This window comes from Peromyscus eremicus, chromosome 1, assembly GCF_949786415.1.
Source record: "Peromyscus eremicus chromosome 1, PerEre_H2_v1, whole genome shotgun sequence".
In the NCBI taxonomy this organism is placed as follows: Eukaryota; Metazoa; Chordata; class Mammalia; order Rodentia; family Cricetidae; genus Peromyscus; species Peromyscus eremicus.
This window is the reverse complement of record NC_081416.1, coordinates 2831050-2851475: the sequence shown is the minus strand read 5'-3', so window position 1 is coordinate 2851475 and position 20426 is coordinate 2831050. Positions and strand designations below refer to the sequence as shown.

The window sequence follows — 20426 nt, the reverse complement described above, 5'->3', positions numbered from 1 at the left end:
TGGAATAGTCCATGAGAGTGTATCGTCTGAGCCAGTTGCCTTCAAACCATTCTGGATGTTGGATCATCTCAGCCATGGGGTCATCGGAGACCTTTCAGGGGGTCTTGGCTGGTCAAACTGGATGTATCTTAATCTGGAACAAATCCATAGCCTCTGGCTTTCTGTGGAAACAAAAGAGACTCTTTTCCAAAGCAACATATCCTTACATCCAAACTTTGAAGTCAAGGTACCTTTAAAATATACATTTTGGCATAACTCAACAGCTTTTGTAATCAAATGTTTTTCTTCAGTTACGAATATCAAAGAGAACATAATCCAAATTCTCTGTGTGGTAGCCATCTTTACGTGGCTTATTTTTTTATATTAGCTTGAGCCTATTGCTTTAAACTGCAGCCTTCTAAGCCTGAAACGGCGCTGGCACTGTGGCTGCTGGCTCCGCCCACTTCAGCTTCCCAACATGGCGGTGGTACGTTTTCTGCCAGCTCTGGGAGCCATCAACTCTCAGAAATAGTGGGTCTATGCTTCTATCAAAGCAGCGTGTAGCCCAGAAATCTCTCTCTCTCTCTCTTTTTTTGTTTTGTACTACCAAAGGCTAAATCCACCACACAGCTTAATGTGCCACTTGCAGAGGCCTCATTCCTGCCATTCGGCGGCAGGTCAAGCACGCACGCTAGGAACCCGCCAGCAGTAGCTCAAACACGCAGGCTGCCGCTAACTTGAAAGAGACAACTAGGAACTGTTTTCAGCTCCGTTTTAGAATCTTTTTACTCAGGTTTTAGGTGGAAACTCTTGCCAACACGTTGGGTGCCATTTGTAGCTAGAGTTTTCCTGCCTGGCCCACAGTCAGGGCAAATCTCTCTCACCCGCCAGTCCCACAGCCACTCAGACCCAACCAAGTAAACACAGAGACTTATATTGCTTTCAAACTGTATGGCCGTGGCAGGCTTCTTGCTAACTGTTCTTACAGCTTAAATTAATCCATTTCTATTCATCTATACCTTGCCACGTGGCTTGTGGCTTACCAGTACTTTACATCTTCCTTGTCCTGATGGCGGCTGGCAGTGTCTCCTCCACCCAGCTTCCTGTTCTCTCAATTCTCCTCTCTGTTAGTCCCGCCTATACTTCCTGCCTGGCCACTGACCAATCAGTGATTTATTTATTGACCAATCAACAACACATTTGACATACAGACCATCCCACAGCAGGGTATGCTGTCCAGATTGGACAAGCAGGATACAAAAGAAAGTGACTACTGAACTTTGCCAAGACAAAGCAGGACAGTCCTTCAAAATTTCTGCTTCTCAGATAAGTCTGTCAACTATTCTAGGCCTGTAGACAGAAGATGGATGCCCAGCATTACAGAGGAACCTTGGGTGATTGTCCAGGCAGCCATCTGTTTCTGTCATTTCTGTTTTGGAAGTTGTTTGCTCTTCACTTCCTGTTTACTCAGTTAATATTATTTCCTTCTTGGGTCTCTGATAGAGTTGAAGACTAGATACTTATAATTTTCCTTGTTACCAAATTTAGAAAAAAAAGCTCACAAAAGAGGTGTAAAATGTATAACATTGAGAGACATAAAAAGATAGTTTTCGGTTGGTGATACAAGTTAGAATAGAAAGTGAATTAGGTACAACACTTTGGACTTACCAAAATCGGATAGATAATGGAGTATTTTCTCTGAATTTGCCTAATGCAAATGGGCTGCACATTGTTAATTTAATTCTTACCTATACATATTTGTATATAGTAATTGTGCTTATTGTATGTAGTTTTACTATGTTAGCATTAAGATCTTCCCTTTTTATCTAGACAAAAATGGGGAAATGTTGTGATATTTTGATTGCATTCTGACAATAAAGTTTGTTTTGAATCAGAGGGTAGAGCTAGCCAGTAGTTGACCAAAATTAACCATAGAGGTTTTGGAGGACTGAGGAAGTAGTGGCAGGGCTTAGAGAGGGTCTCAGCTCTTTTTGGAGGAAGGAACGGAAGTGAAAGGAGGTCATTGGTGGCTTCTCTGCAGCTTCTTGGATCATTCAGGTTCTTACCCCAATATCTGACTCCTATTTTTATTGATAAAGAATAATTAGTTAAATGGAGGGGGGGGAGGGAGAGGTAACCCAGGCTGGCCCCAAAGCTATATGTAGCTGAAGGTGACTTCTAACTCTTCAACCTACACCTCATTAAGACTGAATACAACTCCATGGTGTGTTTATACTGCATATCCCTATCCATTCCTCTGGTGATAGGCATTCTCTCCCTGTCTTCATTATTGTGAACAGGGTGTTAGGTGAACAAGTGTCTCTGAGGGAAAAAATAACTTAGTAGTAAGTGCTAGTAGTTGCTGAACAATTGAGTAAACTGCTTTTGTTAAAACTTTAGGTGACAGTGCTTGAGGTAGAGTAAAAAGTAGGAACTGACCTTCAAGGAAAAGGAAGAATTGATAGCTAAGAATTCATTTGGAGACATTTAGGAAAACTTGGGGTCTTTCCCTTGAAAGGCTCCATTTCCAAGTCTAGCTGGCCTTCAGCTCTTGATTACTCATGGAGACTCTGTCACCTTTCAACCAGGTCCATGTGGAGCATGTGAAACTTTGGAAAATGTGTCCAACACACTTACCAGCACGTTAGTGGGCATGGAAATACATACATATAATTGAATGAAGTCTGTTGGATCAAGCCAGCATGACAGTCCACATAACGCTTTTCATTGTGGCAAAAGTTAACAATGCAGATGCCGTCACCTCTTGTCCAGTACACATTATTTCTCATCAAGGGAGTAGAACATGGGAGTACAAGGCTGACCGGCATCTGCTACACCTTTGTTCCATGAAGGGTGTATTGCTCCCAAGGAAGAGCTGTTGAAGACTTTTCTGCTCTTCATGGAAACTAGCATCATGTTTGACTATGAATTACTTTAGATTTATTAAAAGTCAGCTTTATTAGAAAGGTTAGATCTAAGTGTTTTGTTAACAGCACACAAAAGTAAGAAGTGGTTTTCCAGGGTAGGGGAATAGGTGGAAGTTGGTTCTTATAAGCCACAGGCACATGGAAAGGGAAACACTTTCTTTACTAAAGGACTGCAGTTGTATAGACAGATGAGTGCTCATAGCGTCAACCATGTAATCATCTGAGGACAGGATGAATAGCAGCAGATCCATGTACTGAATTCTATTATGGGCTGTAAACTGTCTGACACTGTAACAGTCATCTGATTCTAATACAAAAAAGAAATCCAACAGGTACACACAAAGTTAAGAAAATATATTTGCAATAAGTGATAAGTGAAGTACATTAATATAGAGAATGTAAAATATTAATAAAAAAGATAATACAAAGTGGTCCAGGGATATTAATAATTAAGAGAAAAGACATAGGAGCAAATATTCATATAAAAGAATGCTCAAACTCATTTATAATTTAAAATGCAAGTAAAATCAACTATTAATTTTTCCAAAAAATTGGCAAAAATTTAAGTAAAAACATTGTGCCAGAAAAGTACATGCCCTATCTACCAACATTTAATATTTAGAATCTGTACCCTAGCAGGTACTGCTAGGCACCATCATGGTGTTTGAATGTTGCACAAGAATGTAATAGCATTTGTAGCTTTAAATAACTCTGAAATGGCCACATTGTAGAACCAGTAGCACCTTCTGTAACCATTAACAATTGAGGAATAACTGTTATCCGTTTTATGAGCTGTCCATGATATATTCTGAGAAAACAACTTAGGAACTCTATTGACATTGTAGATAACAGTGGCATCTTCAAGCCTGGGGTGTGTAGCTTGCATGTGTGTATGTGTGTTATGTACATGCATAGGTAATATATTTTGCTAGTTTGCTGTTACTGTTGTGACATATTGTCACAGATTTAATGACTTGAAGGAGGACAGATGGACATATTACAATTCTAGAAGTCAGAAGAAACGAAGCCTATAATTTGAGCATTCACGAGGCATGTATGTAGACCTGGGCTATATAAGAAAGACTCCTTCTTTAAAAGGGGAAGAAATGGATCTCAAGCTGGACATGGTGACACACATCTTAAATTCCAGCACTTGGGAGGCAAGTGGATCTCAGTGAGTTCAAGGCCAGCCAGAGCAATGTAGTGAGATACACTCTTTCAAAAAAGAAAAGAAAGAAAGAAATGGATCTTGCATAGTTCATATTGAGTGTGACAAGTCTGTGTCTGTGGGATGACTCATCCCTAATAGGCTTAAGGACCAGCCGGCCCAAACCAGTAATAAGATACTCCCTGAGAGCCAACCTGGGTCTGTCTAAGGGCCTTAGCAACAGCAGCTGAGACATGATCTGGAGATGGCCTGTACCAATGAGAGGCAGCCATGTCACACCAGCAGATGCATGTTCATCAGACCTTCCCCCAGGGTGGGGTGGAGGGTCTTATGGCTTGCCTCTTCCTGAATAAACTGAGCTTGTTGTTTCAACATCCTCCCAGAATCTGTCTCATTGACTCTGCGCCTACTCACTCCCTCCCCAAAAGGGAACAACAGCAGAGGACCCTGCCACATGTGTCCTTCTGGATGAGAGTCCATTTCCTCCTTTCCTTTGCAGCCTCCAGATGCTCTTTCCATTTCTTAACCTGTGACCCTGTTTCACATTCTCAGAGCCAGCAGTATCAGGCAGAAACTGCCTGCATTTCACTCAGTTTAACAAGTTGGTCTTTGAAGAAAATAATATTTTTACAAGTTGTTTGCTGAAACAGACACAGAGTATAACTCTTAAATGCACAGTACAATGTGGATGTAAGATAGCAGCTCCAGACTGGTCAACTGAGACATCCTTTTCCTGAGAAACAAATAATAATCAGAATCAATAGGGAAATGCCTCAGCAAGACTGGATATCCATAGCAGGAGGAGAGAGATCCCTAGCTCTCATCATATACAAAAATAGGCTCAAAATGGATTAAAAAAAAAAAACCTAGCTGTGAGACATGAAACCATTAAACTACTAGAAAAAATAAATCATTGTAGACAGCTGTTTCTTTTAATTCCCCCAAATCACAGACAACAAAAGCAGACAATAGGATTATTACAATAAAGAGTGAACAACCAGAATAATGGGAGAAAACATTCGTGAACTATTCATTCAACAAGGCGTTCATATCCAGAATATATAAGCATCTGTCAATACTCAGCAGCAGAATAATAATAGTAATCCATCTGAAGCCAGGCTAATGATCTACATAGACATTTGTCAAAAGAAGATGCACAAATGACCAACAAGTCTATGAAAAAAATGATCAGCAAGAGTAGTAACCTAAGGAATGAAAGAACCACCTCCTCCAGTCAGAGTAATACAGAAAAAAAAAGCAGAAACCTTCAGGTCTCTGGAGTGGGGGTGAATGTGCAGGGAAAGGGAAACTCTTAAACCCAGGAACAAATTCATGTACCTCTTCATAGCACAATGCAGAGGTTCCTCCAAATGCTAAGATTGGAATTGCCACAAGAGTCAGCAGTTCTACCAAATAGGTAGATATCCACAGGAAATGAAGTAAGTGCAACAAGACGCCTGTACTCCTTGGTTTACTGAAACACTCTTTGCAATGGCAGTATGGATGGAAATGGAGGCTAATAAGTCAAGTGAAATCAGCCACACTCAGAAGTATAAATCCTACATGTTCTTGCTTGTATCTAGAAACTAGAAAAGTTGATTTCAAAGAGGAGTATAACTGCTCATTAGAAGTTCGGAAGCACAGCAGCCAGAGAGATGGGTCTAGACCTTGACATGCTTGTGTTCTTCCAGAGGACTGGAGTTTGGGTCTTAGCAACTATGACAAGGAAGCAGCAACCATAAAAATCTCAGCAATATGGCTCCCTAAATAAGACCTGGACGATGACAATACCTTTTGACATGCTTGGACAGGGGAAATCTCAGGGGGCCTCACCCCTAGATGAAGAACTACAGGAAATTAACAATATTGATAGAAAGAGAACTGTCTTCTCTAGGGATGAGCCGCTAAATGGTTATGCAATAGCAAATGGTCATTCCTGAAATCATGTACATGCAAGCAACACTAAACAGACTTAGCAGGTTGTAATTATATACTCATTCACATATAGACATAATAATAAAGGAAAAGAAGGCCATGGATCTGAGGAGTTGTGGGCAGTGGGGCATAGGAGGGATTAGAAGAAGGAGAAGGAGTTGGGAATAATGTAGTTTTGCTTTCATTAAATTAAATTATTAGGCTAAGGGAATTTATAACAACTAAACCAGTTCTATGGAAGGTACTTGAAGGATTCCTTACGGACTGGAGAGAAAGATCCATCCATGAGGCAGGTCACATGAAAAAATAAACCATGACAGAAGAATACTAAGCAAACGGGGAAGGAGAAAACCAACCCAGCACTAGAAATTCAAAAACATGGCAGGAATTATTTCACAACTTTATAATAAATCCTGAATATTAATGGTACCAATTTTCCAATCAAAATACACAGACTAATAGATTGGATCCTAAGATAGGAGCCATCTGCTTGTGGCCTCTTAAGACATGAACCCCACCATAAAACACAGATGCTACCTTATGGTGAAAGGATGGAAAAAGGTATTCTAAGCTAATGGATGTAGGAGCACACAAATTCTAGTATCAGACAAAATAGGCTTCACAGAGGGACTAGGGAGAAAAGATAAAGATGTTACTTCAGACTGATTCAGGGAACAATCATCAAGTGACATTAATGCTCCAAATATATGCCCCCAACACAGGTGCATCCAATTTCATTGAAAAGTACTCCTAAAGATAAACTCATGGGTGACTGCAATATCCCACTCCCGCTGATTGACAGGTCATTCTAACAAATATAAAGCAAATAGCACAATTAAATGATTTTAAATTGAACCTTTTAACCATTTTTAAGTACAGTATATTTACATTGTCATGCGGCTGAAATTTGGTAAATAGTAATTTGGTAAGTGAATACCAAATTAGATGATAATTCTGTGTTTAGTTTTTTTATGAAGATTGTGCTGATTTCCATAGCAATAGCACCATTTTACATTCTTACCAGAGTTTTAGATTTTCGCCAACACTTGCTATCTTCTGTTTCTGTAAACAGCCATCCTAATGGTGCTCAGTAGGTTTTGACAAATATAAACATTTGACCACAATGTGCTTAAACAGCCTTCACCATAGGAAAGTTTCCTGGTGCCCACATTCCCCCTTCTGCCCTGCCAGGCAGTTTCTGATCCTCCAGCACCAAGGCTTAGGTCTCTTTCTCAACTGCTGTTTGGTTCTATATCATCTTTGTGTCAGGTCACAAAGTCTTTATTCTTTTATGATTTATTTTTAATTATGTGTGTGTGTGTGCGTGCACATGAGTGCAGGTGTCCATGGAGGCTGGGGACATCATTATCCCCTTGGAGCTGGAGGTCTAGGTAGTTGTAATAGCCCAATGTGGGTGCTGGGAATTGAACTCAGATCCTCTGTGAGAGCAGTTCATGCTCTTAACTGCTGTGCCATATCTCCAGTCCCCATCACACTATCCTGACTATGGAAAACTTAGGTAGTAAGTCTTGAAATTAGGCAGTGGAATTCTATCAATTCCACCTATTTATCAGGATTGTCTTAGCTTTTCTGGATCTTTGCAGTTCCATTTAAAATTTAAAATCACTCATGCATTTGTTTACAAAACCTGGTAGCATATTAATAGGGATTTCACTGAGTCCATTACTAAGCTGGAGACCACTGATCCCTAAACAGTGGTGTCAATTTGACCAATGAATACAGTGGCTTTCTGTTTACTTATGTCCTTTAGAACTGAGTAGCATTCAGGCTTTTCTATTCAGACTTTTTTGTATATTTTTGTAAGATACATGTAAGATATTTTTAAAATATTTTATGTCTTTTAACTTGGTATCCCTTTAAACTTAATTCTGTAATTATTTATTTATAGTATAAATGTAATTAATTTGTAATATTGTTTGTGTATCTTGCTGAGTTTACATCTTAGTTCTACTAAATTTAGTCTATAGGATTTTTCACATACTAGCATCTATAAATATTTTTTTTCAATTTAGATGTCCTTTTTTCTTCTTGTACACTGTGTACAATACAAATATATAATGAGTGAATATGAGATCAAACATCTATAAGGTGGCCAGCAAGATGCTAGGTTCCCCCAAATAGAAACCAGGAACTACCTTGCTTACCTTCTAAGATCCAGGGATATTCAGGGTAGAATGAGTATAGTACACCAGACTCTCATGTTAGTTTTTAACACAACAAACCCACACTATAATCCAGAAACAGAACAAAAGAAAAACCTGTTCCAAAGCCATCACACTCCCCAGTAATTCTAATATTCAGTTAAGCTCTTAGTGGCTTTGGTATCACTGAGTTTGCTGGGGCAAACACTTTCAGTTGATCAGTCCAGAGCACAGCCACTTGTCTTTACAGGACTCTTAAGATGGGACATGGCAGGCAAGCCTATGAAATGCTGAGGACACTGATAGTGACCTTCAGTGTGATGACCTTGGCTGAGCATATGCTGGAGACAGTTGAGTGGATAGCTCAAATAATCTCTGACTTCACAGACTGCCCAGTATCAACCAAAACAAGCTAATTGTTCTTTTGGGCTCAGCTCAGAAGCTATTTTATCCAGCAATCTGCCAGCTGCAAGTAACTACAAGCATGATTGTCCCATAAAAGTGTATCTTGGTGGCTCAGGGCCAGAGATAATTGTTTTATTTTCCACATCTTTGGACTGCATTCTCATGAGCCATTGTGGAAATCAGGAAGGTGTGCATGACACTGGAGGATATCTGTCAGCTTATCTTTTTGTTTTATTTTTTTTGTAGTTCTTAATTGCATGGTTCTCTTCCTTGTCCCTTTTCTATTGGGGGTGGGGGAAGCACTGAACATTGTCCTCAGCTGATCATCATCCTCTGTAACCTTGCTTTCTAAGACCCTGACATCTGACTCCATGTGAATAAGACTGAGTTCTTTTTGACTAGTCCTGTTTATCCAACCACAGTCCTGTTGCCCATCAAGCTCAGTTGTTCTCACTAAAGCTCACTACGTCTCTCTGTGCACAAGGCAAAAAAGTACATAACCTCCCAGTTGGCCAGAAAGCATCTTAAAATGCACATGCATTGTAGACGTAATATAGAGCAAATTCTAGAGCTGTTTAACCCTGAATCTGTTCTGTGGACAAACACTGTCCTTTAGGAATGGCGTTTGTTTACTCTCTCTGCACCAGCTGATAGCTGACTGTGAAGCAAGAGAATGCATGTTCGTAATGTTCTGCCTCAGATTCAGAATTCAGTGTCTGCTTGAAATTTCAAGAACCCCCATGTGCTGGTGAATTTAGTATCGTGGAGCAACATTGTTCTAGTGGACCATGAAATAATTCAGCAGTAGTCCACATTTATTGGAAATAATATTTTGAACCCAAGCAGCTTATGAGCACTAAATATGTGTGCTCATGTTCTCATTCATGGGCCATTGTTGAATTCACAAAGCAGGACCTTTCAGAAGCACAGCCCATTGGAGTCATCACACTAGGGGCCTTCTTTGTTCATTAATTGTCAGCTTTTCCACTTTATAACAAGAGACACACTTTTACTTTGAAAAAAAAATCCAGGTAGAATTAGAATGTTTTCTATGTACTACCCTTTAATATATGCTAATGAGTTTCTCATATTACATTTTATGAAATTGTTAACAACTTTCTAAGCCCATATTATCAGTTCATTTAAGTTGGATTCTTTTTTATGAACTTATTATTTATATGTATGTGTGTGTACTTATGTGTGAGTTCAGGTGTTTGTGGAGGCCAGAAGAAGGCACTGAATTTTCCTGACCCCCTGAAGCTAGAGTTATTGATGGTTGTGAGCTGTCTGATATGGATGCTAGGAACCAAATGTGGGTCCTCTGCAAGAGCAATAATGCTTTTAACCACTGAGCATCTCTCTAGCTGCAAACCTGGATTATTAATGATGAAAATGATCTATTTAATAGGATAACTTCCTAAGCTGCCTCCTGCTTGTGCCGGTTTGCTGCTGTACTTCTCTGGACCATCCCTAGCCATCTTGGGTCTGACACTGGTCAGTGCGGAGACCATGAAAAAGAGAATCTAATGTTGACTAATGCCCATGGACTAGCACAGCTACTGCTTGGTCATGGAGAGCTACCACCATGTCTCTCTGCCCTGAGGCCCATGTATAAGTAAGACACTTTTATAGCCAAGACCAAATGGATATTCACATCCAGCCACAGATGTTAAAGTCTCACTAAATCTTCATCCTAAAGACAGGTACCTCTCAAAGTAGCACTTCCCAAGACAATGTAGACACTGTCCTTGAATTGTAGATAAAGCTTCACATGACAACACCTGGAGCCAGGTTTGCTTTCCCTGTTTGCGATACATGCATTTCCTGTGTTCTGCTAATGGTGGGCAACAGCTTTCTGCTACTATAACATTGAATGATGATAGCATATGTATACATACACATATATGTTTCATGACTATGAGGCATGGTTGTGATTCCACTGACTGTTGATGTTATGTTGGCTGAATTCAAGCTGGAAAGTTTTATTGGTGCTGCATCTTGGCTTTTAAGTGGTCCCAGAGGTCTTCGTGGGGAAAGTTTGATCATCAGGGAGGCATTATTGAAAGGAGATGGGGCCATTGGGAAGTGAAGCCCAGTGGGAAGTCTGGGTCACTGGGGAACTGTGGGACCTGCTTCCGTCTTGGTCTCTCTTCTTAGCCATGGAGTAGTTGTGTTCTGCTACACACACACTTGATCAAAATAGTCCTTGACATGAAAGCATTTTTATTGGTTTCTAATCTCATATTTCTTTGATCCTATTTGTGGTCCTTCATACACATAATCCAGTATTTCAGGTGTTGGTAGATGGTAACAGCTGGAGGGCGGCTTCATTAATTTTCCATAGTTAAAGTGGTCATTCCTCCTCTTATCTTTTCCTTCAGGGTTACCCTCCCATCTGGCTAATGAGATGTTGTTTCTGGTCTGGAGGAACTGAGAGGTGACAAAGACACCCTGTGGATTCATGAAATCAACATGGAAAACACTGAGTTCTAGAGTGTAGAGGCCATGGAGACTCTCCTCCATCCCTCTATGGCTGGTGGAGACTAGGAATGGGCAGATACACAGCAGGTGAAGTGTACCAGTTTGCCAGCATGTCTGCGTACACAGCAGCTATATATAAAACAGTAAAGCCAAGATGGACCGGTGGCTGAGGCTAAATACCCTCTTTGTGAGGAAGAATTAGGAGTGTGAGTACTTCTTCGGGCAGCGATGGCTCTTTAAGAGTGGGCTGTCTGACTCTAGGCATGGCACAGGGTATCTGACTGTTAGACTATTTACTAGTCATTAATCCCTCCATCTCCATGAGATTTCATACTTGGAGCCCTAGGAACGAATCCTGAGAGAGAAGAGTCTCCTCCAGAGACTCTGTTCTTCAGGAGGAGAGAGACAGACAGAGAGGGAAGAGGAGAGAAGGAAGGAGGGAGAGAGGGAGAGAAAGGAGGAGAGAGATGGAGGAGGGGGAAATGAATCAAGGGGACAGAGGGCAGACAGGCATCCCAGTTCTCACTATTGAAGCACCACACTTCTGGCTATTGTTCTCCAAGCCCCAACAAGAATAGGAAAGAACATTTAATTTTAGGACCATCCTTGGTTTTATATAACCAGCAAGAGATAATTGGGAATGATCAGCTCTTCATATTTCTTAAACAATGGAATATTTTCCTCCTGTTTTCTAAGGGATAGTCACCTTTGCTTATCATTTCACAATCCATTTTTTACAGAAATAGTTCATATATAGACATTCATATGAAAATGGATAGAGTAGCTGGCTGACTGCCAGAAAGCCCAAACTTCACACTGAGAGACTTTACAGTTTGAAGCATAATGTAAGCATTTAAAACAATTTAAACTCAAACCAATTCTATGCATAATAATTTAAAACAAAGCCATGTCTTGTAGATTTTTAGTTTTATATATAGAAGTTAAAGTAAGAAAAGGTGAGCCCACAGATTATATGACATGATATTCTTTTTCAAGAAAAATAAAATGTAAAATAGCTTAGCAACAGTTGCTAGGCAACACATTAGCAAGCATATTGATTTTGTGGCAAGAGACACGTTCATTGTTGGATGAGAGACTTTCTATGGAGTTCTGTTCTTCAGATTGCTGTGTTAGGTCTTGATAAAACGTGCTGTTTTATTCTTTTCATTCTGGCTTTAACTAGAGGCCCCTGTTTATCCTCTAGGTTTGTGAAAGATAAAAGGATTCTGTTTGAATAAAATATAACTTTAAAAGATGTTAAAAAAAATCTGTGTTTCTCTAAAGTAAAATATCCTGAAAGTGTTCACATTTCTCAGTTTAAATTGGCTGAATTCTTTTGTTTTACACAATTAAAATGATGTATTGTTTTTGTTTATTAGTTCAATATGAAATTATCACTTATGAAAAAAACAATATGGAAATTATTCTAGAATCTTTTGAGCTGATTAATTTTTATTTTAAAATGAAAAATTCCATTATATTGACTGCACTTAAAACAAGTGTGGTCTATTTTGTAAAACAGACTGGGTCACATTTGTCTTACATCCTGATTATTTTAACAAAGGAAGTCTTCATTCATAACGTTCAATTTCAAATACAATTTTAAGAGTTGTGTTCTCTGTCTGCCACAGTTTCATGGGATACTTTTTTAATGTGATGTTGCTTCTCCATGTTATGTGTGGATAAAGCAAAAACAAGCAGTTAAGTGGGCGGCAGGGGAGAAGGTGAGTGGCAGGCTGGGAAGCTGCTGGCCTGCCCTGGGGAGTGCAGCCTCTGTTCTCCAGGTTTCTGCGAATGAAATTGAGGACAGAAGTCACAGAGAGAAGAGGAACACAGGCTGGCAGGAACTCCCGGGACAGTTCTGGGGACAACAAAGACACCAAGAGCTGGACACAGGTCTCGGACTCCACCAGACTTGACAGTGATCGCTGATGATGGTCTTTTTTGCGGAACTTGTATTTTTCCATAGTCTTGGTGTTCCTTGAGTTCCTTGTTGTCCATTCAGTAACTGATCCTGCAGTTAGTGACAAGTTGCTGCAGGTGACAAACTGTCCCTTGGCACCGCAAACAAGACCCTGCTTTTCCTCTTGGGGCTTAGAATTGTTACATGAAATCTTCTGAAAGCAAGTGCTCTCTGAAATAAAAGTGTTGTTGAGTTATTACAGATGCGAAGGAGAAAAGGACAAAGTGGGAAGTTTTACAGCTACCAGCTTGACACCAATGGGAATATGTCCGAGGGACCTAGAGCCAAGGCCACTTTCAGAGTACAGGTTTGCAGCAGGAAACATGTTGTTTACATTGAACCTACATTGACTATAGATATCAGGAGTGGGATCACATAAAGTGGGGGCTGCTTTGGGATAGGAGGGGCATCCAGAAGGAGCACTTGCTGTTTCTGGATTTACTAGGGTAAATTTTCTAGGAAGTCACAGATAGTCTAATAGCAGGTGTTTCAAGTCAAGGGTGTGTGTGTGCGTGCATGTGTGTGTGTGTGTGTGTGTGTGTATGTGTGTGCGCACGCGTTTGTGTGTGTGTGCACGTGCGTGTGTGTGTGTATGTGTGTGCGCGCGCGCGTGTGTGCGCACGCGATTGTGTGTGTGCGCGTGCGTGTGTTTGTGTGTGAGTGCGTGTGCATGTATATGTGCGCACGCGTTTGTGTGTGCACGTGCATGCATGTGTTTGTGTGTGTATGCGTGTGCGTGCGTGTGTGTTTGTGTGCGTGTGTGCGCACGTTTGTGTGTGTGTGCACGTGTTTGTGTGTGTGTGCACGTGCATGCATGTGTTTGTGTGTGTATGCGTGTGCGTGCGTGTGTGTGTGTGTGTGTGTGTGTGTGTGTGTGTGTGTAGATGTCACTGTCGAGTGTCTTCTCAGTCTCTCTCCACCTTACTTTTTTAGGCAGGGTCTCTCACTGAACCTAACTCGTGTTTGTGCACAGCAGCCCTTTACTCACGGAGCCATCTCTGCAGCCCTAAGGTTTTAACATAATTCTGAGGTGGAATACTCCGTGGTTTCAACCGATAGCAATTAACTAGTTAACTTCTTATCACTGCCTCCAGTCAGCATTTGTGATAAAATATAGACTATCACAATTTTTCTTTTATGATAATCCACTGTGGGGTCAGTAAACCACAGCTCACCCTCCAAATGTGGCTCACAAGCTAAGAATGCTTTTTAACTTTAAAATTTAAAAAGAATATTTCATGATGTGAAAACTATATGAAATTCAAATTTCAGGACCGTTAATATAGTATGTTGGCCATGCTCCTCTGCTTATATTTTGTGTGTCTGTCTGAATCCATGCTGTAATGGCAGAGTGGGATTAGTGGCATGAGAACCTGCCTGGCCCATGAGGTCTAAAACACTTAGTACACAGTCCTTTACCAAAAAGATGTTCAAATCTGGCAGGTAAAATCCAGGTGAAAGAGGAGGCTAAGATTGCATAATAGTGAATAAAAATTCATTATTATTTGGAAACACATAATCTGTCAAACAAGATAGACCTGATGGGTAACATTGGTATCTGCATATACACTGAAAGAGCCATCTTAAACCAAAGGAAATCCTGGTTTACAGAATTCAAACTGAGGACAATCCTGGCTTCATAAGTGGCTGGATTCCGCATTTAAAATGGTCTCATAGCGAATTACTCTTTTCCTTTGGTTTTGGCTCTGCTGTCTTTCCTCTGTGTCACATCATTTGGAGGTTGACTCTCCCTGCATGGAAGCAACATTGATCAGAAAGAGTTGTAGATCTAGTCATCCTTTAAAGTGTGTGTTAGAGCCGGGCGGTGGTGGCGCACGCCTTTAATCCCAGCACTCGGGAGGCAGAGCCAGGCGGATCTCTGTGAGTTCGAGGCCAGCCTGGTCTCCAAAGCGAGTTCCAGGAAAGGCGCAAAGCTACACAGAGAAACCCTGTCTCGAAAAAAAAAAAAAAAAAAAAAAAAAAATAAAGTGTGTGTTAGTTACCATCTCTGCTGCTGTGATAAAATACTTTGACAAGAGCAACTTGAGGAGGATTTCTTTGGTTCACGGTTTCAGGTACAATCCATCATGATAGAGAAGCCATGGCTGCAGAAAGTTAGGCCACATGGCATCCCCAGTCATGAAGCAGAGAATGATGGATGCTTTGGCTTGGCTCACTGTCTCCTTTCTATACTCTCTAGAGTCTCAGCCCAGGGAATGGTTCTACCCTCAGTGGGCAGGTCTTTGTGTCTCAGCCTAATATAGATCAACCACCCCAGCACACCGCCAGAAGCCTCCCCCAGGTGATTCCAACCACCACAGGTAGTATCTGCCATTTGCTTCACAGAAGCCTGAGGAGCCCAGCCCTGTGGGTCTGCTCCATCACCTGACATCACCTCCACAGCCATGAGTGTAGGGCTGTGCACCTGGCATCTTTTCTAGTAGGTAGAACCCGATGGAATGAGAGAAGCATGCGGTTCTCACTATGGATCTAGAAACACTGTGGCAGATGGTTGAGGGTTGGGGGACCTCATTCTACTTGAGGTTATTGGTGTGGCTTCAGAAAAGTAAAATCCTATGAAAACAGTAAACATTTTAAGGCAGAAAAATGCTGCTTTTGGATACTCTAGCTTCGTGAGCTGTTCTCTGTGACCCATTGACTTGTGCTAGTATTTTTTTTCAGCTTTTTTTTTTTAAAGTCACTTCTGACAATATTGGACCTACATCTGACATAGCCACCTCTCATATGGAGTAGCAGTAGCATTTCCTATAGGCCAGTGATTTTCAATCTTCCTAATGCTACGACCCTTTAATACAGTTCCTCATGTTGTGGTGACCCCACAGCCATAAAGTTATTTTCTTTATGTATTAACATACAAATAGCTTCACAACTGTAATTTTGCTACTGTTATGAATTGTAATGCAAATATCTGTGTTTTCCGACAGTCTTAGGCGACTCCTGTGAAGGGGTCAGGGGGTCAAAGGTGATGATGGGGGAACCCACAGAGTCAGCTGACCTGAGCTCCTGGAGCTCATGGACTCTGGACCAACAGTTAGGGAGCCTGAATGGGACCGACTTAGGCCTTCTCCATGTGTGTGACAGCTGTGTAGCTTGGTCTGTTTGTAAGGCTCCTAGCAGTGAGATCAGAACCTGTCCCTGGCACTTAGCTGGCTTTTGAGAACCTGTTCCCCATGCTGGATTACCTTGCCTAGCCTTGATGCAGGGGGAGGAGCTTGGTCCTGCCTCAACTTGATGTGCCATACTTTGTTCAAGCCCATAGGAGGCCTGCTCCTCTCTGAATGGAGACAAAGGAGGAATGGATAGGGAGAGGGGTAGACAGGAGGCAGGGGGAAGGAATAGGAAGAGAGGAGGAAGGGGAAACTAAATAAATAAAATATGTAAAATAAATAAAAAATGTTAATTAAATAAAATTTTTTAAAAAGACAGGGTCATTTTCAGGGGGCTGTGGGAATGCACAGCAGTGACTAGTGTTTAACAGGTTGACCCACCAGACACATGATTCCCTGCTGGGGCCACACTTGGCAAAGCTGTGGGGTTATTGACTGTAAGTGACTGGTGGTTTTCTGTCCATGCTTTCTCAGTGCCACCGCTATGCCTCCCTAATAAAAACAGCTGTGAGGTTCTTTCTTTTATGTTTAAGTTTCTTGCTGTAGACAAAAGTGTGCCATGCCTTTTACTTACTGTCAGGGGTTTGTTTGAATTACACTTTGGGATCATTTAGATTATATTTTCAGTTACCAGGTCTAAAAATAATTTGCATTGCATCAAATTCCAACTAGAGGATACCTTGATGAATTAAATAGAAAGAAGATGTTTTAGGATGTAAAGTTTTTATAAGAATATGAATGCTTGAGATATGAGGATGAAAGTTTGAATAAATGATTTTTTTGGTTTGAGGAAGTAGTTTAAGATGCAAAAATAAAAGGCTTAAGTATGTCTGAGAGTTTGAGTAAGTGCTATTTTTGGTCTGAGGAAGTAGTTTGAGATATAAAAATGTGGAAGTTTAAAGTTTAAGTCATGAGGGTTTGAGTATGGGTAAAGTGAGGTCTAAGATACAAAGGTTTTAGGTATGGGAATATAAAAAGAATGTTTTGGGAAGAAAAAAGTAACTTAAAATATGTGAAATGCAAGTTATTGGGACAGGTAAAAGTTAGTTATGAAGGTCTGAGGGTGAAAACACTTTAGTGATAAAAGAAAGTGATTTAAGGTGTATAAAAGAATAAAATATGTTTCAGATTTCTTTCTCTTGCTATTCTCTTGTTATATTGAGATTCCAAAGCTTCATAATTTTACTCTGACAAAATACCATCTGGAATTTTTGCTTCTTTAAGAACGTTTTTATGCCGGGCAGTGGTGGCACACGCCTTTAATCCCAGCACTTGGGAGGCAGAGCCAGGCAGATCTCTGTGAGTTCAAGGCCAGCCTGGGCTACCAAGTGTGTTCCAGGAAAGGCGCAAAGCTACACAGAGAAACCCTGTCTCAAAAAACAAAAAACAAAAAACAAACAAACAAACAAAGCTTTTTATAAGCTTCACGAGATCTGAATTCACCGACGCCCACAGGCTAAGACAGTACTATCAAGCTGCGGTTTGTTTTCCCACCCACCTTGAAGGGGCACCTCTTTCTCTCTTTCTCTCTGAATATTAGAACTCCCTTTTCTCATCTTCCAGGTCCTTGCACTTAAAAATTCCAAATGTACACCTAAGAAAAAAAGTTTCCTCTTTAAAATTCTGTAGATGTAATTCTGAACAGTGTTATTAAATAAGAAACACAGAGCCAAATGCAGAATTAAAAGTCCAGAGATCGAGCAGCAGCCAAGAGCTAAGACCAGCTTCTTACCCCTCACTGTTGCTGTCGTCCTTCCCCTCCGAAAGAGATCTACTTCCTGTGTGTCTGTCTTTTTATTGACTTTCTGTTCTGCCTTCTCATTGGTTCTAAACCCAACCACATGACTTCTTCGTCACTGCCTGTCTATACAGACCTCCAGGTCTCTATGGTTGGTACTTGGATTAAAGGCATGTGTCACCAAGCTGGCTGTGTCCTTGAACACACAGACTTTGCCTGCCATGTGATCGGGATTAAGGGCGGGTGCTACCACTGCCAGACTTCTGCTAAATGGCTTGCTATTAGCTCTGACCCCCAGGCAACTTTATTTATTAACATACAAATAAAATCACATTTCAGCACAAATAAAATATCACCATAAAATTCCTTAACTTCATGTTCTGTTGTGTGTGTGTGTGTGTGTGTGTGTGTGTGTGTGTGTGTGTGTGTGTTCTATTAGATTCCTAATCATTAAAAAGGGTATGGACTTTCCTGTCATTTTCTCTGCTACCATCTCCTGCAGCCCTGTGTCCCACCCTGCAGCTCACACTCCAGGGAGCTCCACAGCTCTCCTGGCCTTCTTTCAGCATAGACTGCTCCAAGGCTGCCTGCATACCTCACAGAGCCTGGACTCCAATGCATTCCAGCCTTCAGGATCCCCAGCTTTGCCCCCATGTCAGCATGAAGCAAACATGAACGATTTCTATGCCCCTTTGCCACTTACCCCTCTTTCTATACTGAACTCTCCAGTCCAGGGGCTGGACTGTCCTTAAAACATGTTCTATTATTGATTGTGTAAATTCTGCCCATGATTCTGATATGTATATTTTGTCACACAGTCTTGATATATGCTTCTAACAATTGTTCTGTTATGGAAATCTTGGTATGTAATAAGACAGATTGCTACTGCCCTCTCATAGCCAAATTGGTTCATCAGTTGCTTTGATTACAAGTTTAAAGACACTTGTTCGCTTCAGCCACAGTCTTGGTTCAGCAAAAATACATTGCTGTTCAGGTAAAGTCTTTATTTAAATATATTTCATTGCAATTGGTCACTCAAAATTGACCCAAGATCAATAGATAAAGTTAATGTTTTAGAAAAAGCTATTCTTTTATGATACTCAGATTCAAAATATTTAGACACACTCAACAACATCATGTCATATTAACTAGTCCTCAGTTTCCCATCAATATATATTATTGATTTTAAATACTGATTATTGGTTATAAATATAGGGTATTTATTGTAGATTAATGATTATAACTATTGATTAGATGTCAATATAGATTATTGATTCTTATCATTACAATAATTTCTTGTCAGTCATCTAATCATCTTCAGACTTTTAATTATCCACATTCCTTGCTGCCCTAAGAGAGATTTACACACTTCTTTTTTATTAAACAGAAAAGGGGGAGTATGAGGGGGCTGCGGGAATGCACAGCAGTGACTAGTGTTTAACAGGTCGGCCCACCAGACACATGACTCCCTGCTGGGGCCCCACTTGGCAAAGCCGTGTGGTTATTGACTGTAAGTGACTGGTGGTTTTCTGTCCATGCTTTCTCAGTGCCACCGCTATGCCTAAGAACAGCTGTGGGGTTCTTTCCACAGCCCTTCGGTGGTTTGTTTTACACTTATTTGGCACACTTATAGCTGTGGATGTTCTGGAAGATGACTTCTGTTTAGGCTGTATAATCTTGATGTATAGAAATAATACTAGGATATTTTACATTACTCAGACTGACAGGATTCTCAGTCACAAAGCCAGCCTTTTACACAGACAGCTAGTTTTGGACCTCAGAACAAATTTAAAACAGACTAAACTGTCCCTGCAGAAAATGCACAAAGACTAATTCCCAGGTGTTGTTTGTTGTTAAATCAAGGCCAGGCTGTTTACATTGAGACATACCTCCTTGCAGTAGTTCTGTTTCTGCCTGTGTTCTGACTGCTCAAGGTTCAGCCAATTGTTTACTGTCTGGGATCCCTCACCAACTTAGAGCTAGGTACATGGGTCAATATGACATTACTAGCCTCAGAGAAACTACATGACTTATCTTGTGTTTTGAGAATGGGTAGGGCCCTGAAAATAAATGTAACTTATAATTGTCCAGAGTTTGGCTGTGTGGCGGCAGCAGCAGTGTGAAGAGAGACTTATGTAGAGAGCTGAGTGAAAGAGCTGCTGCCGTGAAGGAAGAGCTATGGTGAAGGAACTGTGGAAAGAGCAGGCAGTGAGTGAGTGTGTGTATGTTAGAGTGTGAGTGTGTGTGTGCAGAAGGAGCTGAGGCGATAACATGAATAGTTAGGCAGGAGGGAGAGAGCAAGAGAGATTTTTCAAAGAGAAGAGGGGCCTGTGTAAGTGTGTGTGGAAAATGTAGCTATATGTGAAGAGTTGTAACTATGTAGAGACAGATTTTCAGAGATATTAAGAGAGAGGATTTCTCAAGTTGAAGTAAAACACAAAGTTATCATCAGAAAGCGTGTGTGTTTCCTTATTATTTACCCCTCATAGAAAAAGTCTAGCCCTCAGACAGATAACAGTTTTTCCTAAACCATCTCTACT

The 20426-nt window shown here is 40.8% G+C and overlaps 1 protein-coding gene across 1 annotated transcript in view; it reads left to right on the top strand.

Moving 5' to 3' along the window:
- Positions 1 to 12312, top strand: part of Ccdc172 (coiled-coil domain containing 172) — a 90042-nt gene extending 77730 nt beyond the window's left edge. Inside the window, exon 8 of the mRNA XM_059255982.1 lies at positions 10958 to 12312. Within this exon, the coding sequence (XP_059111965.1) occupies positions 10958 to 11017 (60 nt within the window). The 3' untranslated portion in view covers positions 11018 to 12312. The remainder of the gene's footprint in view (positions 1 to 10957) is intronic.
- The last annotated feature ends 8114 nt before the right edge of the window (positions 12313 to 20426 follow it).